The sequence below is a fragment of the Sinocyclocheilus grahami genome, unplaced genomic scaffold (assembly GCF_001515645.1).
Source record: "Sinocyclocheilus grahami isolate Dianchi unplaced genomic scaffold, SAMN03320097.WGS_v1.1 scaffold593.1, whole genome shotgun sequence".
In the NCBI taxonomy this organism is placed as follows: Eukaryota; Metazoa; Chordata; class Actinopteri; order Cypriniformes; family Cyprinidae; genus Sinocyclocheilus; species Sinocyclocheilus grahami.
Genome location: NW_015505772.1, coordinates 50,231 through 76,574, shown reverse-complemented (window position 1 = coordinate 76,574; position 26,344 = coordinate 50,231). Strand labels below are relative to the sequence as shown.

The window sequence follows — 26,344 nt, the reverse complement described above, 5'->3', positions numbered from 1 at the left end:
TTCATATTTTGAATTGGCTTTTATTTTAATATTTAGTCTTCATTTTAATTTTAGCTAATTTTGTGCTTTCTGTTATTCTTAGTTTCTTTATACAATTTTTTTTATAGCTAAACTCAGACTTTTTCAGTTAGTTGCCTATATGTATATAACAACAAACACCACAGGATTTATTTTATTAAAATAATTAAAATAAAAGTTATTTACAAAATTAACAAATTAAAAAGAAAACAAGTCTATTTCAAATGTACAATTTTTTAAAGTCATTTATTAACAAGCTTTCTGAAAAGAGGATAATTTGGTCCCAAGCAAAACATTAGAGCGGAATAATCAAAGTGTTATAACATTACATTTAAAAAGAAAAAAGATCCGATTTTTATTTAAGGCAACATATACAATGAAACCGTTTTTGCTTACAAATGGATTTCCCTGCTGCCACAACTGATGGAGGAAACTGATTGCATAAAATCAACATTAGTGAAACTACAGTATGTGCAGTTCTGAACACCTGAGAGTTTGATTCCCAGATTCAATGCTCTCTTCTAAAGTTTCGAGACATTTTGAGTGTCAGTTTCAGCAAAAACAGATTACAGCACAGTGTAGTCCAATAGCTTTATGTCCCCTGAGAAGAAAAAAGTTATTATTGAGCTGTGAGATGAGGTTTGTGGTGTTGTGAGTCCAAAAATGATACTGTGAATTGAGGTTGATTGATTCCATAAGAATGTGAGGATGTTCGGGGACGCGTGTGTTAAGACTATAAATGATCGTTTTAGGTAAATGAATACTTCATTGAACACTGACCAATACAAACTTAATGCTAATGCTTAAAGAGTTCGAGTAAAAAAATAAAATATAATGTACAACCTACGATCAGACGAGGACAGTAGTGATGTCACGTTTGAAAAATGCACCTTTAGTGAGTAATTAAAGTCCTTCAGTGATTTTCTATGGTCCTTCCTTTAACCAGCACATTTAATTTTGCAGTTTGTTTGTTTCATGATTGCCGAGTTTCACCATTGAACTACACTCCAATGGCGAGGCGTCAGGAGGACAGGTGTGTGACTGAGCTTCTGCGACCCCAAGAGGTAACAGGTTCTGTGAGCTTGACTGTGCAACAGTATTCTCCATTGAGGAACTAACTGGTGCTTTGGCTCCAGAGCAACAGGTGTGTGTGGAGAGGTCTGAAGCCTGGGGACTCTGAGAAAGGTCTGGAGAGGGGCACAGGAAGGCAGACAGCGGGCAGTCTGGAGAGGAATATTTGGCCATCACCTGAAGCTGCTCGGGTCTGAGGGCAGCTTCGGTACAGACCCTCTCATACAGGCCTGAGTAACTCTGCCAGGCCTTCATCTTCATCTGATTCAGCTTTATCCTTTCAGCTGTCAGCTTCTCTCGCTCGCTCCTCTGCAGAGCACAAAGAAACCACATATATACACTTTAAAAAATATTTAGGCTAAATATAAGATTTGTTATTTATATTATTTTCTTTTTTGACATTTAAGTTGCATATATTTTATTGGATTACACAGTTTTAACAAACTATTAAAACTTAATGTGATGCATCTATACATAAATGAAACAGGTAAGACTTCTGCACTCAAAAAATCATGGCATAGTTTATTATCTGACTATTAAATAACCATATTTTCAAAATGCATTTATTTGAATGAGCATAAACTTGTTCACTGTGAAAACCGATAGTTAAAAGGTATGAACATGGAAATATGGCTAGCTGTAGAACAAGCAATTCAGTAAAAATGTATGAGACATGATGATTTATTGATGATGATGAATATATAAACCTGATTATTGTGTATTTTAAACAATAAATTTATTAGTATTATTACAGAAATCGTACCCATTTTATTTATGTATGACTGACAAATATACATCACATTAAGTGTATTAGTCTGTTTGTTAAAACCGAGTAATCCAAATGGGTGTAAACTGTCCAAGCAATTGAAATGTATGGATGGATCTCACAAAAACCTGTCCAGGTCATATTTCACACCAAAAATAACAAAACAGATTTTAAATTACATTACATTAAAGGAAACATATTATGCCCCTTTTTACAATATGTAATATAAGTCTCTGGTGTCTCCAGAATGTGTCTGTGAAGTTTCAGCTCAAAATACCCCAGAGATCATTTATTATATAATTTTGAAAATGACCATTTTGAGTGGAAGCAGAAATAAGCTGTTTTTCGGGCCTGTCTCTTTAAATGCTAATGAGCTGCTGCTCCCCGCCCCCTTTTCCAGAATAGAGCTGCGCCATTACAGCTGGGACCTGCTAAAAAAACATCTGTTTTGGTTCTGATTATCATGCTTATCACACTGAAATCATGTGTTTTAAACCATATTAGTTTAAACTTATGATATACTGTTTTCTGAGTGCACACATCTGAAGCACACGAACAGAAAGCGGCTGTCACAGCATGTGAGTACTAAACTAAGTTCTCATTCACACACAAGTTTACGTTAAAAACACACAGTTACAAAAACAGTCGGTTATGTCTGTGAAGGTAAACAGCTTGGAAATAAATCGCATGTTTATTTTAGATCTGTATGGCAGCAGAAATATACAGTAAATAAATCAATAAATCTACTGCTCTGTTGTCTCTGAGGCTGGGACTATAAATAGTGTTCTGTGCTCGTCTGTGCAGCCAAAGACAGAACAGTTAGCGTGTTTTGCTCACTTTCACCATGGCATTAGAGCTGGTACACCGTTATCGCTTGCGAAATCAAAATGACGGCACCGTGGGTGGAAACGTACAGATTAAGGGGTGGTAATATTATATATAGATATAGATATTATTTAATATTATAATGAGATCCCTTTGCCACGTCACCAAGGGAGCGAAATCAGACGCGCTTGTTTTCTCAGACGCTTGCAGAAAAAGGCTTCCCAAAACAAAGTGACTGGGTTAATCTTTTTCATGTTTCGTTGGTTGGTAGATGCACCGGGGGACCTGATTATAGCACTTAACACCTGGAAAAGTCAGATTTTCATGATATGTCACCTTTAAATTAAAAAACTTTTAGGATCATTAAGATACAATACAATTCTTTACCATAATAAAAATGTAAATAAATAAAATAATATTTAAAATATTATTTTGGTATTGTCCTTAATTAAAAACAAATATATATATACAAAATGAAAAATCATTTAATATACCAAATCAAAACTTTCATTGCCATTACAAAATAAATCAAAATAACTTATCTTATAAAATGTTATTAAAAAAATATATATATATCCCTTAAATAGTTTAGTGCATTTTCTAGTGCAAAAATACTGTTATCCATCCACGTTTTTGTGAAATTCACTGAAAAAGCAGCTGTAGATCAAAACTTTAATCCTGAATGAGGTATTTGAAGTGCTTGAAGAGTGCACAGCTATAAACTTCGAGCCTTCAGGGATCCCTCAGACTATAAGGATCTTTTGAATACTCACCAGTTTCTCGATTTCACACTCCAGGTTGTGTATGCAGTCAAGTTTCCGCTTGCGGCAGCGCCGGGCTGCAATCCGGTTTTTGCTCCGTCTGCGGATGTCATGCACAACGTCGAGCTGCTCCCGTGTCAAGCACTGCTGCTTCAGCATCTGCTGGAAGTCATTCCTGCTCAGAGACACGATCTGATCCACAGAGAGCGGCAGCGCCATCTAGAGGGAAACAATCAACATGTCATGGAAGTCACAGAAGCAGATCTGTTTATATTTGAAACACTGTCAACTTAGCTCAGCATTCAGTGAGTAAAAGATTTATGGGTTAATGCTTCTTTTAAGTTCTTCAAGCAGGACTTCTAAGGAGTCTGACAAGTCATTATCAGGTGTGCAAAGTAATTATGATTCCAGACTGCTCAAAAGGCACTGAACTGTGCAAAGTCCAACCAACATTAACAAATCTAAAAATGCTTACAGAGGTGCCAGGTTTTTGCTTATTCCAACTGTATGAAATTCTAGTGACTAGATAAGATGTGGGTCTCAAGATACACCAATTGTTGGATTGACCAATATTTCTTTATTAATATTGATTTAATAGGTCTGCTGTTAAATTGCACCATTTGGGGTGTCTCTAAAGAAAATCACCAATCAATGCTATTAACAGGCAAAGTAACTAATTTAATGTATTGCTGGATAATTGCTCAACTTTTCTGAAATAATTACAAACTTCTTAAGAAATGTGTTGCTTAACAATTAGAAAACAAACATTTAAATAAATTCACAGCCGTTTAGATTCCAAGACAACTTGGATAATAATAATAATAATAATTTTATATTAATATAATTATATACAATAATTTAATTAAATAAAATATTATGAAAAAATACTACACTGATATATTATAATACTATTATTATTAAATTGCTGTTAATAATGACAACCGCAAAAATATTAATAATAATCATAATAACATAATATATTTGCATAAAATATTAGCAATCTGTAAATTAAAAACAAAAGATAAAATGCATTTGTGACCATTTAGATGGCAAAACAACTTTAGTTATTATTTTTAAGTTATTATACTTGTTGTTATTATTATTATTAATAATAATAACTTATATAAATATAATTTATTAATATGACGAATTATAATATTATAACATGACACTGATACTATATAATAATTAATATTAGTAATAATATCATATTATTGAAATGCTACTATAATAACAACAGCAAAATAATAATAATAATCTTATATATTTGTAAAAATGATTCATAATCTGTCAATTTAAAAAAGTTAAAATAAATTTGAGGCCATTTAGATTACAAAATAATTTTACAAAAAAATATTTAAAATTTTTTAAAAATTGTATTATTATTAATAATAATATATTCTAAATATTATTGTGTTGTTTGTATAAAATATTTATTATCTTGATCATATTAGTCATAATAAAGCAATTTTCATCTCTACTTAGGTTGAGTCTATGATTGATTGATTGACTATTTTATTGTCCATCATGACAATTGGACATTTGATCACTTAAAAATGTAATGCACATCTTTCCTCAACAAACTGCAGAATTTCATGCATCATTCAAGCACAGAAGCTTAGGGCTAAGGATTTGTTCACACCACTAACAAATACAAGCAGGCCTCACCTCACACACTCGTTCACTGCTGTAAGACTCACTGTCCCCCTCTGTGTCAAAGCTATCAGAGTCCTCCCCTGACTGGTTGGAGGGCATGTATGGACTGCCCTGTGACGTGGGTCCCCCCTCTCCATCGTGCAGATGAGCTCCCACAGCGCCAAAGTTCTGCAGGAACGGACGCTCCACTGCTCTGGGATCCGGATGGCAGCTTTTCAGACAGTTGAGAATCGAGGGTTTCGCCACCAAGCCCAGGACAGAGCGAGACACCTGACAAGAATCCGGCCAGAACGTGAGTTGTTTAGCCACCTCTATTTCCTCCGTGCTCCTCTGTTCACTGCATCGGTCAGCTTTGAGCGCCATGTATGGCCTCACAACATCCTCCAGTCCTGAGCGAGGGGGCGTTCTCCACTTTTCAGAGTCACAAATGGATTGTGCCGACTCATTACAGATTGGAAATGATGGCTGGCCTGTGCAAGGACCAGGATTCAGCGGACAACATTCAGGCAGAAAATAATCTTCATCTCCAATGAGAGGTGTCTTATCGCATGATAAGATCTCCTTGCCGTCTTCATTGCTTGAGCAAGGTAGGCAGTTTAAAGGACAATCGTCTTCTGACTTGTCAAGGGGCATGGGTTTCGAGTCGCAAACATCCAGACCGGATCGCTCCTTCCCGCAAGCTATTTGAAACTTCCGGTACTTTGGGCACAGGAGGGAGTAATCCGTGTCTTTCTGGCTGTGACAGCTTTTTCCGACGTCCTCAATGGCCACCGAAGGAGGACAAGATGGCTCTTTGACTTCAAGCTGAAGCTGCGAGGGCCGAAGTAATGATTTGTCTTCATCAATAACATCATCCCCGTCAATCGAGCTCAATTCAGCCCCTCGGGATTTGCAGCATTTGGTTTTGCAGCACTTCCTCTGGACTTTTGATGCACTTCTGCTGCTCTCAAAGAACTTGGGGAGAATGAAGTCAAAGCAGGCTTTGTCCAAGTTCTTGAAACCAAGAACAGAGGCACCGTTACGGATTTCCAGCACATTCTCTTTGGTAAAGATGAGTTTTGAGGTGTAGGCAAAGTCCAACAAGGGTTCAAATCCCTCTGAGGTAACCTTCAAAATGAAAAAAAAGGAAAAAAAAAAAAGAACAATATGTTTTAAATCACATGCATAAAAATGCATCATATATCTCACATAGACGTTGAATTAAAGTAATAGTTCATCCAAAAATGAAAGTTCTGTTTCTATAATGATGGAGGACAGTGACGCAGAAAAGAAGAATTGTTTAATCGTTATTTTTGTTTTTTAAATTACGGTTGAACCACTGATGTCACATGGACAATTTTAACAATGTCCGACTTCTTACTACCTTTCTGGGCCTTGAACATGATAGTTGCGTTGCTCTCTATGCAGGGTCAGAAAGCTCTTGGATTTCATCAAAAATATCTTAATTTGTGCTCCGAAGATGAACGAAGGTCTTACGGGTTTGGAACGACGGGAGGGTGAGTAATTAATGACAGAATTTTTGGGTGAACTATCCCTTTAAATATTTCTGTCGCAATATTGGGCCAAAGATATCCCATGAACTTCCTCCTTCATTTCAGACCTTTAATTATGTTGTTACCTCATCAGGAAGGTTGATGATAATTCCTTCAGGTGTATGACTGGACAAAAGAGCGTTGAAATAATCACTGCAGGATGCCAGAACTGCCCGGTGGGCCCGATAACTCTGGGTCTCTGCCACAACAGTCACATCACACAGAAGATCTTTCTTCCTCTGCTCATTCAGACATCGCAGAACATGGGAACTGTGCACAGATGACTGGAAGGTGAACTTAAACGACTTGGAGTTTTCCACCGACATGCTGAGTTAATCTGTATGGTAAAAACAAAGAATATGTGCTCAATTCAAAGAAATTGTCATGTGTACTAATCATAACTGAGATTATCTGGTTATAAAACGTATTCATTAGACATACAGCAAACATCACGGTTTCTAAACAGTTTGACCATTACATTTCCATGACTTTTCCTTTTACTGGTTACAGATGTTTCAAAATCATATTATGGATGTTGTATGCAGCCATTTTAAAGAGCAATTTCTAACCAATGAAATATTTTAGAGCTCAACATAACTTGTAAAATATATATTCACTCTAAAGATCTCCATATCATGAACACAATATTAAAATCCCCTGCTATGGTTTTTACAAATTACAACAACAACAACATTACAAATTACATTCATTTTTCCCATAAAGATTTTTGTTAAAGAGTTATAACCCACAAACTAGCAAAGAGGTGAATTACAACCACGGATATATACATAAGGAGACTAAAGCAGAGATCCTTGCGAGTACTATTTTCTTGTTTTTATGTATTTTGTTGTTGTTGTTGTTTTGTAGAATCATGGCAATGTAGTTTTCCACCCATAATTCCACTGTTTAACATGATTATTTAAAAATAAGTTGAAATAACGCAGCCTGATGGCTTTAACAAAAGCATATAGCATTGATTAACAAACTCTTTAAGGATCTGGAAGTTATTGTTAATGGAGAAAATGATTTTACTTCCAGAATCTGCTTGCTGCAGTTATTTATTTCACTAGTTAGCAGCAGGGAATAGGACCCTTGAAAAAGGGAGCAAGCCGAACGAAGAGAGAGAGCGGCAGGGAATGGGAAATGGAAAACCCGGAATGGAACTAGAGCTGAGTGGCACATTCACATTGTGTGTGGAGGGGAAATTTATGCCACTCCACTCACGACTCTGTTCCAGTTTTGTGCTTTGCGAGTTTTGGAATTATTCACTCATTAACTGGCCAATTTGTGTCTCAAACGTAATCTACTCAGCATTAATTTATTTTTCATTGAACCTGTATGAAAACTATCACATTTGCAACTGTCTAGCTGACAGCCGACTTGATATTCAACAGCACTTTTGCTCGCGTGATACTTAAAAACTCTGGTTTTACGGGAAGTACGGCTAAACACAAAAGCGCCTCGGGGAAAATGCTTTTTGAAACACTTACTACGAACGTTACGTGTCCTTCCTTATCCACGGGAGCTCCTTATCTCAACCGTGTACTGAGAATTTGACCTAGTCAAGTTGTGTGTGTGTGTGTGTGTGCGCCGCTCACTGCTGACTCACTGGGTTTTGCTGATAAAGGATGAGCAAGCATTTTCCCCGTCTGTCCCTTCCCATTAAACTCCTCCACTTTACGAGGAACTTGGGGACCGGTTGCCTCATACAGTCCAGCTGGAGCATTTTATGTTGTTAAACGGAAACATTTGAACTCATTTCCCTAATCCAGTGTCGAGTAAAAACAACAGACGCACCTTGGATGTAATAAAACCCAACATTACGCTTGTGTCACAAAACCTAGTGAGCGCCTACCTAGACAGCATCCCAGGCGCGCTTTTAAATGTTCGAATAGAACCTCCGGAACGCGGATACGACGCTCAAAATGCTGTCTAGGTAGAAAACCCATTATGTTTTGAGACAGCCTACGTCCGATTGGGGAAAAAAAAGACATCTGTAGAGAATAGTCGTGATCATTGGAAAAACTCGCAGTCGTATGGCGTGAAACAGAACTAAATCTAAACTAACCCCGTTAATACGTTTTTACATTTAAATTAGACATTTTAAACTTTAACTATAAAGTTCACCGATCTCCATTCTCAATGTCTTTTTGTCTCTCTTGACACACAAAACCGACCAAACCACAAGAGATCGTATATACTCACCTGTCATAACACTGGAGAGTGAGAGGAAAAGTTGGATTTGATATTACATTCTAACTCGACTCACTTGTAACTATGAAAATAAGGAGGCGCTTGTGTTTCACTCTGGTGTCATGTGACTTCTGCCAAAAGAATTGTTTTTGTCCCGCCTTCTCAAACACAGCCCTCTTTTCATTGGCCCTCTGTACTGTCAATCATTAACGTCACTACTTCCTTGCTTTTCGCCGGACAGACTTCCGTGGTTTTCTTTTCACCCACAGTCCACTGTACAGACTGACAGACACGTTTAACCTCTTCAGTCCCATGTTGGGAAACTTACAAACAATAACGAAATGTAATATTCAGTATATTGAATATTTGGACCAGTGTAGCCAGACACAAGCACCCTTTGTGTCTTCTTAACTTATAAAATGTATAATGCTTAAAATCATTAATTCAATACCATAATAGTCTTTTTTTATTTGGAGTCTTTACATAAGTTGTGAGTTATATAATACTAATAGAAAATAATGTAACTATTTTATGGTGCAATTTACATACACCGTAGTGTAAAATGCTACTCACAAATGTCAAAATAAGCATATGCCATTACATTTTTAACATTCACAATCATAATTCTGATAAAGAAAAGGAAACCTTCACTAACTAAACAACGCTCTCTAGACTAAATAAACCCTAAATCTGGAGGAAGCAAACCTTTCATGGAGCTAAACTGGTTTGTGGACATGCAACTCTGGTATTTCAGCTGTGTAAGATGGGGGTGTCAGCCATTGATATTTTTGAAGGGTTTCACAATCCTAAAATGAGCAGATCACATTTCGAAACCCAAGTTCCCTGTTGCTGAGTGACTAAACAGTGGTGTGTAGTCATACATTTATCGTCACCTAGCTTGAACTCAAATAGCTGAACAGAAATGTAATTCCTTTTTTATGCAATTGGCAGAGAGTAAACAGTAAAAACTGTTTCACAGCAGAGCAACTTTCACAGCAGAGCATTTCTTCTGTACAGTTTAAGTGAGTGACGCTCATTTGTCAACAAACACGCCCTTAAAACACACAAAGAAGAAAAATAGTATATATTCAGAATGCGATATCAGACATATATGAGGGAGGCGACCTCTCAGCTCAAGTTTGGGCCACAAGACCATCTGCTCTGAAATAGACCCATATTAGCTTAAAATGTATGAAATATACACTGATTAAGTCTCTCAGTCTAAGCACACTGATTCAAGACCAGTTTTCGGCTTCAGTACATTACACAAGCACTGAAGGAACGCTGAGATGTTTGTAAGCAGTAGTGAAGACCCAGGGATGAAAGCTCTTTCGCACTGGTGTCAAAGGTCACGAGGAGCCCTGCCTCTTTTGACTGATCACTCGGAGCGTCTCTAGCTGCTGTGCGCGTTGGCTATGGACTGTTATCAGATTTTGGTTTTCTTCCGTAAGTATACTGTATTCCTCCTCAAGTCGTGCAAACTCCATCGACACCTTTTCATCCTCTAGCAGCTCTGCCATGAGCTCTCTCCTGAGCGTGACAAACACAAATAACATGTTATAATCATTCAGTACATCACATCTTTTAATGACTGTATTTAATGTAATAATGATATGAAAGGTGTGTGCCAAAATAACATATTATGTGGGCTGGGTGTCAGACAGGTGACTACAGTCGGCGGTTCTGTACCCGAAACTATTTAATAGGAAGTGAAACTGTTGATGCCAGAGCTTTGGTACCTGGGTTGATACAATGATCTCAATCGCAAAAAAAACAAAAACAAATATTATTAGTAGACGTCTAGATGAAGAGACTTGTCTGTGGTTTGTAATGTTTCACTAGCTCACAAATGCACTGAGCCAGCAGGTGATCTGCATATGGCCTTTGGACCATAGTTAACTGTTTGAGCAGGGTCTTAATGTGGTGACAGCCACGTTTCTGTGTCTTTTGTTTAATATGAAGGTTTAAAATGTGGAAAACAAAGAGTTAAAATTGTTTAACTGCACAAGGATGAATCAGAGACATACTATATGTATACAGTATATCACTAGGGAACATCAGAAATGGTTCTTTAGCTGAGCTTGGTGCTTTATCTGAACTCAGTGTTTTTGAAAAAGTTCATGTGTGGAAAACACATGAGGGGAAAAAAAAGAAAAGGAGAAAGAGAACAAACACTGGAAATTTACAGTGGCATTTAGATGACAAGAAGCGTTTTGTGTTTCCCTCTATAAATAAACCAGAACCAGCCTCTGTATATATATATATATATATATATATATATATATATATATATATATATATGTATATGTATATGTGTGTGATGTAATGATATAAATATCATAGTATTTATGGTTTACAAATCTAAGTCGTGCATGCATTTAACAACGTTTACATACATTTTCACAACTAGTTTGCAAATTATTGTAGTGTATGTGGTTTGAAAATACAAATGTACTTTTTAAAAACTCAAAAAGGGTTTGTTTGGACTCCTAAAAATTGGAGTATACTTGTTAGGCATTACAGTGCACTTTTGTTTTCATCAAAGTGTGGTTTTGCAATGTAAATGTTAAAAAAAACAAAAAGTCCTGCATACCACAGTACAATATATGCCAGGTCTTGTCATGATTACACAGGCCTATTTTAACCAGTAGAGCAGCATGACTCCATGAAGGCAGACAATGGTAGCTTTGATCAGTTGTCTTGTCTGTCTGTTCATACTTACAAATATGTGTGTGTTTATATAAAACATACTGTATCAAAGTATATATTTTTAATTGTACAAACACAATAGCATATTAATAGGGTAATTAACAGCTCTGAGATCTGAGATCTGAGTAATATCATGTAGACATGTTTGTGTTCGAGTTATTTTTAAAGCTTACTTTCTGTCTTCCAGCCTGGCGATTTCATGTTTGACCTGGTTGAACTCGTTGGCCATCGTGCAGTGGTTTTTGTACACTTCAGTGGACTCCTTTAGAGACTGACACGGCAGCACCGGCTAGTGAGGAAAGTGGTGACATTATTACATCACATTTTTTTATTGGTGAAACTGTGTTTTATTTTTCCTAATACTTCCTAAACCACAATTGCTCTTTTTAATGAGTTAGTTGACACATATCTGTCTATATACTGTAGCTGCAGTGACTGGAGATGAATTCAGGAACTTGTTATATTTGGATTATCTGCTACATCCTGGAATATACACAGAATCGTCATACGGCCTGACAAGAGGGTTTCAATCAATAGATGAATGTGGAAACAGTTTGTGAGACGCTTGACTTTTTTATTCCTTTTGTGTCAGGAACTTCTTCTTTCACAATGACTCGTGCCACAGTCCTACAGAATATCATCCACACACAAAACGCTTCAACTTCTCCCAGTTTTTCCCCTAATGTGTGTGTGTGTGTGTGCGCGTGTTAAGTCCAGCCTATTCTGATGTAGGACAATTTCAGCATTTCAGAGAGGGACACTTTTATGGGGAATCTTCCTTTAAATGCTAGCAGCACAAATTAAAATAAAAAATAAATATTTAAATAAAAAGGAAATAATTTAACAAACGGCTTTATAGAGTGCTAAAAATATATTGAAGGATAAAGATTACAGATTTTTTGAATCTATACGATAGTCAGCACATTTCATGATGCGAAGAGACACATGTAAGCTCTTATGGTTTGCTCCCTTTAGCTTTTTCCCTAAAAAAACAGTCTGAGAGAGTATATGATATTAGTGACAAAGCCTTTTTTTTGGTATCAGTAATGTACTAGTTATGAGGAAATTGTATGAGAAAAAGTACTGATCTAGTCAAAACCAACCCTTCATGTCAGCATGAAACAGCATTCACTCTCCATTTTACTTGCGTAATGTAAAGTATTTTTGAGTGAAACAACATATTTAAAGGGGGAAAAAAAGTTGGCCAGGACATTTTGTGCATCAGGAATTGACTGGATTATGAAAATTTGGAGGACGTCACCCGAAAAAGAAAAGCAAGTTATTACATTTTGATGAATGATTATGAGGAAGGATTTATTTTTCATACTGTTCACAATAAGACCAAAAACGGTATATTAGATACAAAGTGTGTAATTTATGAGCTAAATGTTTTTATTTAATATTATTTATGTAATAAAGATTTGTATTTAACAATAATTAAACAACAGCAATAATAATAATAAAACTGATGGGCTTCTAGTAAAAAAAAAAATATTTTTAAAGATTTTTAATTAATAATGATCCGTTTTTATTTAATTAAATGTATTTATATTTATATTATGTAATGTCAGCATGAAACAGCATTCACTCTCCATTTTACTTGCGTAATGTAAAGTATTTTTGAGTGAAACAACATATTTAAAGGGGGAAAAAAAGTTGGCCAGGACATTTTGTGCATCAGGAATTGACTGGATTATGAAAATTTGGAGGACGTCACCCGAAAAAGAAAAGCAAGTTATTACATTTTGATGAATGATTATGAGGAAGGATTTATTTTTCATACTGTTCACAAAAACGGTATATTAGATACAAAGTGTGTAATTTATGAGCTAAATGTTTTTATTTAATATTATTTATGTAATAAAGATTTGTATTTAACAATAATTAAACAACAGCAATAATAATAATAAAACTGATGGGCTTCTAGTAAAAAAAAATATATTTTTAAAGATTTTTAATTAATAATGATCCGTTTTTATTTAATTAAATGTATTTATATTTATATTATGTATTGATAATAATAATAATAATAATAATAATGCATGCATGGGCTTCTAATGGTAAAAATTAAATGTAATTATTATAATAATGATTATTTTGTATTTAATAAATGTATTTTGACAACAACACTAATAATAATAATAATAATAAATTATGGTCTTGTAGCGGCAAAAAAATTATGTTTTAATTTAATAATTACCCGTTTTTTGTTTAATAAATTTATTTATATTATGTATTTATAATAATAATAATAGTAATAATATACATGTATGGGCTTCTAATGGCAAAAAATTAATGTAGTTATTATTTTTGTTATTATTAGTATTTAATAAATGTATTTTCAATAATAATAATAACAATAACAATAAATTAACATTGAATACTTTTATTTAAATATTTAATATATTTTTATTTCATATACCTTTATTTTTCTTTAAAATTGATAGTTTGTCATTTTGATATTATCATTCAATTTAGATTTCCTGTGAAGTCTAATGATAACTTAAAAGTAAATAAAACTAATGCCATCTTGTGGTCTTACAGAAGCATTGCTGAAACATTTCCTGCATGAGAAAGTTGGATTCTCTACACAGCATAAGTCCCATTAAGTAAACTGAATAAAAGATGCAAGGAGAAACAAATATCCTCAGTCAAGGAAGAGACGGCAACAAACATTTTAAAGCAGCAGTAATATATTCCTGCGACCTGCAGATGTTCATAATGTTGTCTGGGTTAATGTGTCTGGTTTTGCTTCTTTCCTCGTGAAGCTTACATGCAGGATCATTTCACTTCACCCTTGTTTAAAAACCCTCACACTTCTGCTGATTCTGCTGTTCAGCGCTAATATTAGCACAGTGGATTTAGTCTTTCTACAGTTTTTTTCTGCACACTATGACCCCACACTGTGATTATCGCACACACGACAATCTTTAGTTGTGAGATATAAAGTCAGATGTATAATATCTACTACTACCAGAGGTTTATTACAGCTGTGTTCTCCAGCAGACTCTGTAATTGTATTCTAAGCATGCAGTATTATGCCGTCATGTTTTAAACAGATTATTAATCAACTTTACCTGCAGGCGTTGTTCAAGGTCAGGGAAGGATGGAAGGGGACCCTCTGCATCTTTCAACTCTGAGAGGAAAGAAAGCCAGAGGAGCATGTCTGGTATGAGAATGAATGCTAATGTTTGAGATCTTTACTCCAAGGCCTTAGTGGTGACATCTACATTCATCTAATCAGCTGAATCATACCACAGTGCACACGACACCACAGCATGTCCAGTTAGTGTTTACACTGATCCAGGTTTCCTTGTGTGAACATACATGTGGCCATTCACCTAGAAACTGCTTTCAGATCAGTGCGAAAAGCCAAAGTCGAGCACCAGCTGTTCGGCCATGGACTCTAAATCTCCCAGGTTCTTTGCAATGACTTGTCTTTAACGAGCGCTCTGACAGACAGCTTGTCTGCACTGATTCCCATCATGCCAGCTATGTCCAAGTGGGGCTCACTCACTCACTCACGCTGAGAATCCTCTGATGCAACCAGCTAAAAACAGGCCTGTTTACAGTCATGCCTCAGCCAGACGGCCAATTAAAAGATAAATATACATAACAATTTGCAAGGGTAATCTCTGAAACATGATATGCACGTGATTCCTGCAGAATGTGGCCAGGTGGGGAGGAGCATGACCGTTTCATGTAATTTTGGCTGACCGACTGCATATATATTATTTTGAATTATTATTTTTTCACTGCACCAGTCTTGCATTGTTTTATATAATACAATATAGTATAAGAAAAATATATGCATTTTTGTAAATGTATTATTTAAAAGTACAAATGTTTAAAATATATACAGAACATATTTCATATAATAAGAATTGTATTATGTGCATGATAATAATAATAATAATAATAACATTTTAAATAATGAGATTATTTATTAGCTTGTTATTAATTCATTATTATTGATTTTAGCATTTAATTTAGTTTAGTTTAGTTTTGGAGTAATACACTTTTTTAAGGTACTGTTTCTCTGTTTATTCCATTTAAATTTATTTGTAAACTAAACGCACACGAAAATGATAATTAATCTCCATATAATAAATATTTTTTTTAAATTTTCATGAACAAGTGACTGTTCATTTCTCTATATATGTATAGTGTGTGTGTGTAGAATAAATTTTTTTTGTATATATAATTGTAAAATGTTATATTAGCGTTATTTTATGTATAATTATAGTGTGTGTTTGTGTAGAATTAACATTTTTGTATATGTAATTGTACAATTTTAGAATTATTTTATGTATAATAATAGAGTGAGAGTGTGTATATCAGTGGCGTTCTGTCCATATAAGCTGTGAATGCTCCACATACCCAGACCATTTGAGAGAATAAATTCACAGGATAATTCATATTATCCTTATATAGGAATGCTTATATGGACGGAATGCCACTTATATATATATAGAGAGAGAGAGAATTTTATTTTTTGTGTATATAATTGTAGAATTTTATATCAGAATTATTTAATGTATAATAGTTTAATAATATATAATATATATTATATTCCACATATATATGTATAATAATAATAATAGTATTATATATATATATATATATAATTGCTATTATTATTATTTATTTGTTTGTTTATTTGTTTGTTTATTTTAGAGTTTAGTTTTGGAGTTATGTAAATGTATTTTAGTTTAGCTTTTGTTCTCCACAGTTGTTATTTTAAATTTCTTTATTTCAGTTAAACTACATTTATTTGATCCTTTTATAGTTTTCATAAATGAGTGGCTGTTAATTACACACACACAAAGAAAAAAGTAAAGAAGGAAGGATTATGGGAAAGAAGAATAAAATGTAGCATGTTTATGTGTAGGATTTGTGTTCCACTTTTGGGAAAGAAAAAAAGGACGCAGGGCAAAGTAGCGGCGAAGCGTGAAGTATTAAATGCTTTTAAATTTAGGCCAGTGTTCTAAAAGCAAATGAGTGAATCATGCAGCAGTGAGGTATTAAAACAGAAACCTGATGCTGCAATGCCCAGGCAGCAGCTGCCATCAAAGCATTTGCCCGAATAGCTGTAAAACACTTTGACAGCACTGTTGACTTTGTGGCTAGGTGGATATTTTGTTTTTAAGATGCCAGAGATCAACTAAAATAGAGGGGCACCTGTTTCTTTGGAAAGGATGGCAAAAGCTGAATTGATCCCACATGAGAGGCTTTGGGTGGGTTTTGCTTGTTGCCATTTTGGTAGAAGTCATGCATCGTGTGGACCGTGCAGAGCGGGGGAACGCAACTCTATTTTAGTCTCTCAATCGTATTGTCTTTGTCACAAGTATGTAAATGTCTAAAATAAATATCTGCATATTCCTAACAGATGAGTTACCTGAGGTTTCGTTGAGGCTGAAAGCGATTTGTACTTCAGGTTTATCTGCAGAGACGCGTCTAGTTGAGGTGATCATTTATTCCTAGAAAAAAAGCAGATGAGGATTAAACGGGTGGATATGAACCTTATTTATGCTTCAGATGTATGAGATCAGCAGCCTTTCAGGGGTCATGAGAAGGTTTCATCATGTGCCCAAAGTTGCATCAGGGATTAAACAATTGGAGATAAATCCTCTTCCAGCCAGCAAATGAGATCATACCTCTGTATTGGCTGCACAGTGATTCTTAGTGTTGAAATGACTAATGAAATCATATTTGTATATGTTTATACTATATGTATATTTACTATACTTTATATATTTTTACAGAAGACTGAAAGCCCAATGGTAATGTCATGAAAAGTATGAAAAGGCTACTATATGGCCTGTTAAAAAGGCTCATTGGCTACTGTAACTTTATTTGTTAAAGCTAAAAGAAGATTTTTAAGAAGTTCAATTTGTTACATATGACTATAGGAAACAATAAAAACCCCTTACCTGACAGTAGAAACGTATTTACAGAAAACTCTGTAATAAAAATCTTAAAAGAGCCTCAAGAGTCGCTCAGCAGAGGACACTCCATTGAGAATCCTGTAGATCTTCTGCACTGTGTTTATACTGTGAAAAGTCACAGTAAACTAGTCCTAATCCTCGTAGTGTACACTGAGAAGCAAGCTCACAAACACAGCCAAAGTTATCACAGCTCTTCAGCAGGAGGCTGTCAGAGTGGCACTGTGATTCTGTGTGTGCCAGCCAGACGCCAATTAAATGACTCAGATGGCATGACTTTACACTACAACAATGTCCATCTCTCCAATCAGCTTTGAGTCACCCACACATTCACAAGAATAATGCAAAGGTTTGATTTTTTTTTGTAGTAGTAGTTTTGTGCTTGCTTTAGAAGATGGTTCAGGGTGTGACTTTTTTTTAGAGCTGTGTACATCAAATTGATCGCAACACATGAGTCACACAGAAAAAAAAAAAAATATATATATATATTAAAAAAAGATATATTAATATAAAAACGAAATTAAAATATAAAGATATTTAAAATAAAGTAGATTAAATAAAACAGATGAATAAATAATAGAATAATAAATCAATACAGTAGAATAAGTTCAAAGATTACTTTGCTTCGAACTAATTATAACAAATAATTCGATTATTAATTCATTTAAAGTGATATGAATACTTAACATATAACAAAATTATTTTACATTTAAATTATTTTACTTATATTTAAAATGAGAAATTGTATATTTAAATGCACACGCACACACACACCCCCACACACACACACTGAGATCAAATAGACTGCAAAAACTGGAAATAAAAAATAATAATTGTGTGTGTGTGTGTGTGTGTGTGTGGGTGGATGGGTGGGTGGGTTTTGAACCATTTGAGAAATTAGTTTGAGCCAAATGAATCTATGAATTTATTCTAATGTATTGATTTATTATTCTATTATTTATTTACTCTACTTTATTTTTAATATATTTATATTTAATTTTTATATTTTAAATATGTATATTTTAAAATATTTTTTATATTTTATTTAATTTTAAAGACAGAAATAATAAATAAGAATTATTTGGTGATATTATAGACTAAATTCATAAATTCAATTGGCTCAGAAAAACAATTATTATACCAATTTGATTACTATTATTCAAAGTGATATGAATAATTAACGATATATATTGAGTATATTATTATTATTAATATTACATTTTACCATTTAACATTTTAATTTTAATTTTTGAAATTAAAAGAAGCTCATAAATAAATAAATAAAATTTCTGTTATTGGGTGGGGATCAATCGGCGCTCCACTCTCTCGTCTGTCTGGATCAGTAATCCGTGTTTCTGCTCTCTGCAGCGGCGCCTGTTCTTTCTTAGCTGCATGCTTCTTGTGCGCTGCAGCCTCACCCAGCATCAGTTTAATATCTATCTTATCTGCTCAAAATGGCTCTTCACGTCCCCAAGGCCCCGGGATTTGCTCAGATGTTAAAGGATGGTGCAAAGGTAGGGCTGTTGAAGCAGTGTTTTGCTCGTATTGTGTTGTTTATAGAGCGCACACACAGTGACTCCATATAGAGGTTTCTAGAACATGGGCCTCATAGCGCCCAACTACCGGTAAAACCAGCACACGCTTCTGACTTCAGCGGAAGAATAGAATTTTGTACAAGTCCGTCATTACTGTTAGGTCTTAATGAAACATGGAGGGCTTGACAGAACTTGGGGATTCGTTAGAAAGTAATGGATGAATGAAGTTCGCATGTTAGCCGAAGACATGTGCCACTGACGGACAGACACTCACTCACCCACCTGACTTATAGGTAATTTAAGGAAGTAAATTGATTTTGGTAAGCTGTAGAATCACAACGCTCTTTAAATGTACTTTTTTAAAGGTCTATATATATATAAAAAAGGAAGAATAAACCATAAAGGGTGCAGTTTGCCGTAAAATGGCAGTTCCCCATTCGTAATCTCTGGATATTCGGTTTGTTGATATGCTGATCAGATCATTTAACAAACAACACACTTAGGTCTTAATGAAACATGGAGGGCTTGACAGAACTTGGGGATTCGTTAGAAAGTAATGGATGAATGAAGTTCGCATGTTAGCCGAAGACATGTGCCACTGACGGACAGACACTCACTCACCCACCTGACTTATAGGTAATTTAAGGAAGTAAATTGATTTTGGTAAGCTGTAGAATCACAACGCTCTTTAAATGTACTTTTTTAAAGGTCTATATATATATATAAAAAAAAGGAAGAATAAACCATAAAGGGTGCAGTTTGCCGTAAAATGGCAGTTCCCCATTCGTAATCTCTGGATATTCGGTTTGTTGATATGCTGATCAGATCATTTAACAAACAACACAATTTGCTTTCAGAGATTCAGTGTTTTTAATAGAATAGATTAGGTTTAATAGATTTTTTAAATAGATATTCACGTCCATAGCGCTGACAAATGCGGTTTTGATCAACATTATACCAGCAAATAGCATAACTACTATTCATGGTTCTTTCTGATAGATCTATACCAATGCAGCATTGCTTTTTGTTTTCTTTGTATGATAGTAATGGCGTGTGAATCTGCAATTACTGCATGATGTATATGCAAAGTTTCTTAAAGAAATGTTACGCTATACATTATAGAAATGTCAACTGATCCCTCGCTGCCTAGTATTTCACTTTGAAATAATCAACAAGCATGTTACTCAGTGTTGAATATTGAAACCACTAAGCAGCCCCAAGTGTTTTATGTTTTCAAAATATGAAATTTTGACTTATGTTTGCTATTTTTTTCCACAATCAGCACTATTCGGGTCTTGAGGAGGCTGTTTTCAGAAACATCCAAGCATGCAAAGAACTGGCACAGACCACAAGAACTGCATACGGACCCAATGGTGAGGCTATTTGTTTACTATGATGTATTAGACCTTTTTAGTGATATCACATGATCATTTAATTCTGTACAGGTATGAACAAAATGGTCATCAACCACTTGGAGAAACTCTTTGTCACAAATGATGCTGCCACCATTCTCAGAGAGCTGGAGGTAAATAATAGTAATTGTGAAAAAAAAACAAGAACTAATGCATATACTTAGGAAGATTATATGTCTCTTTGTTATACATTTATATTTGTATGTCTCTTTTTTTCTCTCTTTCTTTCTTTCCTTCCTTTCCTCAAGGTTCAGCACCCGGCAGCCAAAATGATCGTGATGGCATCCCACATGCAAGAGCAGGAAGTAGGTGATGGCACAAACTTTGTGCTGGTGTTTGCTGGTGCTCTGCTGGAGCTTGCAGAGGAGCTGCTGAGGATGGGCCTGTCTGTTTCAGAGGTCAGTAAACAACCACACTAATGCAGTATGTCACTGTCAGGAAAGAGGTTGCATTAAGTTGTTGTAAAAAAAAAAAAAAAGTCTGTTTTAGTGTCTCAACTCAAAGTTTTGATCCCATACTAAGAAATATGTATTTGTTTAGAATTTTTTATTTATCTTTTCTGGGTCAAAACTAGGGCTGCACGATAAATCGCATGCGATATTTAATGCCCATCTTGTCAGCAAAGCCGCTTATGTAATCAGCAGTAAATCTCCAGCACGTGCGTGCTTTCACATGGAGCAGCATTTACTACACGGAGCCTTTGTTAACTGACAAGCTGCGCAAAACCAAGATGGGCATTAAATATCGCATGCGATTTATCGTGCAGCCCTAGTCAAAACAGACCCGAATGCATCATGAGGGTTAAGTAGTATGATTAATCCCTGCAAATTCATGTTAAGTTGAAAACTACTATATCATTTATTTGCATTATTGATAGCATGTTTGCCTGAGCTGATGATTATGTTGAATCCCAGGTGATTGAGGGTTATGAGATGGCATGTAAGAAAGCTCTGGAGATTCTGCCCGACTGCGTCTGTTCGTCTGCGAAGAACCTGCACGATCTGGATGAGGCCACAGCCATGATCCACTCAGCCATCATGAGCAAACAGTACGGCAATGAGGACTTCCTGGCCAACCTTATCGCACAGGCCTGTGGTAAGGCATGATTGCTTTGGTGTGCTCTAAGAAAGTTGTTTAATTTTCTGACTTTTTTTTATTTTGTGATTTATTTTTTGTGAATTTAAAATTTTCTCATTTTATTATTACATTATACATAATCATTTATTATTACTACTTATTTTACAGTCTCTATCTTCCCTGAGTCTGGCAATTTCAATGTTGATAATGTCAGAGTGTGCAAAATTTTGGTAAGTATAACATGATTTTAGGCACTGCTTTAAATTAATGAGTGTCTGTGGGTCAGTTTGTTTTTTCTTTCTTTTTTCTTTGTAGGGCTGTGGACTGAACTCTTCTATGATGCTCCATGGGATGGTATTTAAGAAAGAGACAGAAGGAGACATCACATCAGTGAAAGACACAAAGATAGCAGTGTTCTCCTGTCCGTTTGACTGCATGGTTACTGAAACAAAGGTAGGAAAATGCTTATTGAATGGGAGTAGATGGACCTTTTGTATCTATGGGTTGACAGTATTTATTTTGTATGATGTTCAAGAAATGTGCATTAAATAATGTTCTCCTTTGCTTTTTGGGCTTTCTTCCTTCAATAATTATTTCTGATGCTTCACAGGGAACAGTACTTATAAAGAATGCAGAAGAGCTCATGAATTTCAGTAAAGGAGAAGAGGACATGATGGAGGCCCAGGTGAAGTCTATCGCTGATTCAGGGGCCAATGTGGTCGTGACTGGGGGCAAAGTCGCTGACATGGCCCTTCATTACGCCAACAAGTTCAAGCTCATGGTGGTCAGGTGAGAGAGGAAGATGCCGCCTTTTTTGTGCTGCTTGATTCAGCATTTTTTCAGGTTTTTTTTATGTGTTGGCTTGTTAAATGAGAATAAAAGCAAAATGTATGAATGCTGTTTGTACTTCACCCAGGCTGAATTCAAAGTGGGACCTCAGAAGACTATGCAAAACTGTGGGAGCCACAGCATTGCCCAGACTGGTGAGTTATTTAGAGTTAAGTTTCATGAGTGCATTTTGTATGATGTGAGTTGGTGACAAGCCAGTTGACATCATTATGGTCTCTCTGTCAGTCTCAATCTTTTTTTCAAAACAGATTTTTTTTTATTTTTTTTTTTATCTGATTTTTCAAAACAGACTCCCCCGACCCCAGAAGAGATGGGACACTGTGACAGTGTGTACCTCTCTGAAGTTGGAGATACTCAGGTTGTGGTCTTCAAACATGGTAAGGAAAATCTAACACTATTTTTACTTGCTATACATAATATATATATGTGTGTGTGTGTATATAAAGGTGCATCTCAATAAATTAGAATGTCGTGGAAAAGTTCATTTATCTCAACAAATTAGAATATGGTCAGCTAATCAACTCATAACACCTGCAAAGGTTTCCTGAGCCTTCAAAATGGTCTCTCAGTTTGGTTCACTACCGATGGTTTACTAATTAACTGCATGGAGACAACAAGTTGCATGTCTGTTGCATAATCCAACGTTTTTCTCTGGGCAAATTAATTAAATATTTGCCAAAACAAAATAAAATCTTTACAAAATATCGTTTTTCAGACGGCATAGTACGGCCTATGCAAACGTGACGCTGATGCATCCAACCAGTAAAACGCTTATATTAGGCCTAAATACAACTTTAGAGGATTTGTTGTGGAGAGAAGGGAACTAAAATAGCCTAATTGTGTAATTTTGCTTTTATTTACCATTATTTTAGCCTACATTTATAATGTAATAATAAAATGCAACATACAGCCTACTAATTTAGGCTGTTTTTTTCCTCTCAAAATCAACGCTTATAGGAGTAGCATTTTTAATCCATGCTGAAACATTTTTGAAAACATCTTGAAAAAAATTATTTAATGTTTTTATTGCGTTGACAGTTTTTTCTTTTGTTTAATACATTTGGTCTTTGCTAAATCTAGAAAAGATGATGCATTGGCTATGACTAAGAGAGATCATTCAAGACTCTCTTCATGATTTCTTTTTCTTTTTGTAGATTCTGCTCAGTGAACCAATCTTTTTTTTTTCTTTTCTCGTTAACCAATATCGGAATTAGCCAATAGCTGTTTGGTAAAAACATAATATATATATTAGAAATGCACCAATAGGAATTTTTTTTTTTTTTGGCCGATACTGATTTTACCAAACAGCTATTGGCCAATTCCGATATTGGTTAACGAGAAGAAAAAAAAAGGTTGGCTCACTCTGAGCAGAATCTACAAAAAGAAAAAAAAATCATAACGAGAGTTTTGAATGATCTCTCTTAGTCATAGCCAATGCATCATCTTTTCTAGATTTAGCAAAGACCAAATGTATTAAACAAAAGAAAAACTGTCAACGCAATAAAAACATTAAAGAATCACCAACACGCCATGCAGATAGATGTCTTTGTGACTTTTTTCTTGATTTTGTAGCTTCTTAGGCAAACTGATCTTTGTAAATATTGTTTAGTCTGGCAGTGATGTATCCAGACAGCTCATGTCATCTCACTCCTTTTATTTCTAGATAAAGAGGATGGTGCCATCTCTACTTTAGTAATTCGTGGGTCCACAGACAACCTGATGGATGACATTGAGCGTGCCATCGATGATGGAGTTAACACCTTTAAAGTCCTTGTCAGGGTGAGCTACTTTAAAACTCCACCCCAAAAAACACTTCTAATGAAAGTCTTTAAATCATGACAAAATGTGACCCTAACAAAAACATTTCCACTCAGGACGCACGTCTTTGTCCGGGTGCTGGTGCCACTGAAATTGAGCTGGCGAAACACATCACCTCCTATGGAGAAGTAAGCAAATCAATCTCATCTCATTTTGCTGTTGGCAAAACCTGAAGAATGTAAATAATTTGAACATGTCCTCTAAAGTCTTGCCCAGGCCTGGAGCAGTACGCCATCAAGAAATACGCAGAGGCGTTTGAAGTGCTGCCCCGTGCTCTGGCAGAGAACTCTGGCGTCAAGGGTAATGAGCTGATTTCCAAACTGTACGCCGCGCACCACGAGGGCAACAAGAACTCTGGCTTTGATATTGAGGTGAGGGGAAAAGAAGCTGTTACTAATTTGGAGGCAGCAGACCTGATATAAATAGAAAGAAGGACTCAAAATAATGCATTTTAAGGTGTAATTGATGACTATATACTTGTTTTAAACCATTCAGGGAGAGGGGCCTGTAGTGAGGGACATGATGGAGGCTGGTATCCTCGATCCATACCTGGTCAAGCACTGGGGAATCAAATTGGCCACAAACGCAGCCATCACTGTTCTCCGTGTGGATCAGGTTAGCTTTACAATTATGTATCTTTCAGTTTCTTATTCCATTCATGTTTATCAATTTAGGTGCTTTGTTAGCCTGTTACTTTCTGGATTATAATGTGATGTGTGTATGCCAGATCATTATGGCAAAGCCAGCAGGGGGACCCAAAGCCCCCAAACAGCAAGGACACTGGGACAAAGACGGTTGGGATGAGGAGCCAGACAAATTTGATACACATCATTGATAAGAAATCCTAAATAATTGCTAAGGTGCACAAAAACACCACTGTTTGGAGTGCCTAACCACTGGAGTGTGAATCGGGTTGCATGAACACTGTGTGGAAATTCACCATGAATTTGTTGACGAAATTAGTCTAGCCTGTCGTTCCACCACACACAGATAAAAAAGTTATGCCATTTAGCATTAGTTAACAGTTTAAGTTGGGTATAGCTCACCCAAAAGTGAAAATGGTCATAATTCACTCACCCTCAAGTTGTTCTAAACACGAGTTTTGTTCTTCAGTTGAATACAAAAGAAGGTATTTTGAAGAATGTAGAATGTGTTTTGAACCAAACAGCTGCTGGTAGCCATTGACTTCCATAGTATGGAAAAAAAATACTGGCTACCAGCAACTGTTCGGTTACTAACATTGTTCAAAAAAAGAAAGAAACTCCAACATGTTTGGAACCGCATGAGGGTGAGTAAATGATGACACTATTTTCATATTTGGTTGAACTATCCCCTTTTAATTAGTGATAATGAGTATAATGGTTGTCTCCTGACTGTTTGTTTTAAACCTAAGTTCAAGATCTATTTTTCTTCACGAGCATCACTAACTTATGCCATTCTCTGTGACATTTGGAATGTCATCTGGGGATTTTGGCACAATTTACTTGCATGCCGTTTGCACTAAAAGCACTTTTTCCACACAGGATATTGCACTGTGCACAATTGACTGTCTTTTACTCTGTATGTGTCTGACAATGTCTGTTCTCCTCCACAGATTATAATGGCCAAGCCGGCTGGTGGACCCAAAGCTCCACAAGGAAAGAAGGACTGGGATGAGGATGAATGATGTCACTAACCTGTGTCTCCCGGTCACCATCTTAGCTTTTCAAGTGTTGCGTATTTAATATCTAGCCCCCATTCTTTTTGTATTTTTTTTAGGAGAAGCCATCCATGTTAACAATGAGTGGCTCTGAACTGTTATTCTGGTCCCAATAAAGGCACTTGAGCTGTCAGCGTCCTTGTCTCTTCTTTTAAATAATGCTTGGTGTACAACAAAATGCAGCATAATTGTTATGCTTTGACATTCTTGAAAACTTATTAAACTCAGAGTTACAACATTTAGGCACACACTAAGACAGATTTTCTCAAGGCTGCTCAAAAAAAGGCTTTTATGGAATGAAACTGCAATTTTCCTTCCATAAAATCTGTATAATTACAGTAGTTTGCACAATTCCAGCTATTATTCATCTAGTTACATTAACATGAATATTGTAGTGATGGGAATTCTTGCAGAAGTAAATATTAGATTATTTTTGTGCTAAATTCATGCACCTCTTTCTTCCCCAAAATACCCCCCC

At 35.5% G+C, this 26,344-nt stretch overlaps 3 protein-coding genes across 5 annotated transcripts; 1 reads left to right on the top strand and 2 right to left on the bottom strand.

The window, feature by feature from the left end:
• Positions 1–348: 348 nt before the first annotated feature.
• On the bottom strand, positions 349–8,939 carry bach1b (BTB and CNC homology 1, basic leucine zipper transcription factor 1 b). Of its 2 annotated transcripts, none has more exons than XM_016240552.1 (5): positions 8,835–8,939; positions 6,716–6,966; positions 5,110–6,204; positions 3,454–3,660; positions 349–1,398 (listed from the first exon to the last, which is right to left on the bottom strand). In XM_016240552.1, exons 2-5 carry the CDS (start codon positions 6,953–6,955, stop codon positions 970–972), a joined length of 1,971 nt encoding a protein of 656 aa, XP_016096038.1. In that variant the 5' UTR covers positions 6,956–6,966; positions 8,835–8,939; the 3' UTR covers positions 349–969. The 2 variants fall into 2 exon arrangements, with proteins under 2 accessions (XP_016096038.1, XP_016096039.1); XM_016240553.1 differs by lacking the exon at positions 8,835–8,939 and adding an exon at positions 8,239–8,765.
• A 1,195-nt stretch (positions 8,940–10,134) lies between these two features.
• map3k7cl (map3k7 C-terminal like) lies at positions 10,135–17,005 on the bottom strand. The gene is made up of 4 exons (XM_016240543.1): positions 16,930–17,005; positions 14,609–14,667; positions 11,705–11,820; positions 10,135–10,352 (listed from the first exon to the last, which is right to left on the bottom strand). Exons 1-4 carry the CDS (start codon positions 17,003–17,005, stop codon positions 10,172–10,174), a joined length of 432 nt encoding a protein of 143 aa, XP_016096029.1. The 3' UTR covers positions 10,135–10,171.
• Positions 17,006–18,806: 1,801 nt separating this feature from the next.
• On the top strand, positions 18,807–25,999 carry cct8 (chaperonin containing TCP1, subunit 8 (theta)). 2 transcript variants are annotated; one of them, XM_016240550.1, is made up of 16 exons: positions 18,807–18,990; positions 20,294–20,384; positions 20,457–20,536; positions 20,672–20,821; positions 21,338–21,518; positions 21,669–21,730; positions 21,816–21,953; positions 22,111–22,289; positions 22,417–22,483; positions 22,639–22,726; positions 24,013–24,128; positions 24,224–24,295; positions 24,374–24,538; positions 24,663–24,782; positions 24,895–25,027; positions 25,762–25,838. In XM_016240550.1, exons 1-15 carry the CDS (start codon positions 18,931–18,933, stop codon positions 25,000–25,002), a joined length of 1,677 nt encoding a protein of 558 aa, XP_016096036.1. In that variant the 5' UTR covers positions 18,807–18,930; the 3' UTR covers positions 25,003–25,027; positions 25,762–25,838. The 2 variants fall into 2 exon arrangements, with proteins under 2 accessions (XP_016096036.1, XP_016096037.1); XM_016240551.1 differs by lacking the exon at positions 24,895–25,027 and having other exon boundaries at positions 18,808–18,990; positions 25,762–25,999.
• The last annotated feature ends 345 nt before the right edge of the window (positions 26,000–26,344 follow it).

Bases quoted from the DNA above. Each gene is read 5' to 3' on its own strand.
- bach1b (XM_016240552.1), bottom strand. From the start codon at position 6,955: ATGTCGGTGGAAAACTCCAAGTCGTTTAAGTTCACCTTCCAGTCATCT. The intron at 6,205-6,715 runs GTAACAACATAA...TTCATTTTGAAG, and splicing joins TCATCAACCTTCCTGATGAG to GTTACCTCAGAGGGATTTGA. The intron at 3,661-5,109 runs GTGAGGCCTGCT...GTTTCCCTCTAG, and splicing joins GCAGTGAACGAGTGTGTGAG to ATGGCGCTGCCGCTCTCTGT.
- map3k7cl (XM_016240543.1), bottom strand. From the start codon at position 17,005: ATGATCACCTCAACTAGACGCGTCTCTGCAGATAAACCTGAAGTACAA. The intron at 14,668-16,929 runs GTAACTCATCTG...CTTTCCTCTCAG, and splicing joins CAGCCTCAACGAAACCTCAG to AGTTGAAAGATGCAGAGGGT. The intron at 11,821-14,608 runs GTAAAGTTGATT...TTTCCTCACTAG, and splicing joins ACCTTGAACAACGCCTGCAG to CCGGTGCTGCCGTGTCAGTC.
- cct8 (XM_016240550.1), top strand. From the start codon at position 18,931: ATGGCTCTTCACGTCCCCAAGGCCCCGGGATTTGCTCAGATGTTAAAG. The intron at 21,519-21,668 runs GTAAGGCATGAT...CTTATTTTACAG, and splicing joins CCTTATCGCACAGGCCTGTG to TCTCTATCTTCCCTGAGTCT. The intron at 22,727-24,012 runs GTAAGGAAAATC...TTTTATTTCTAG, and splicing joins GGTTGTGGTCTTCAAACATG to ATAAAGAGGATGGTGCCATC.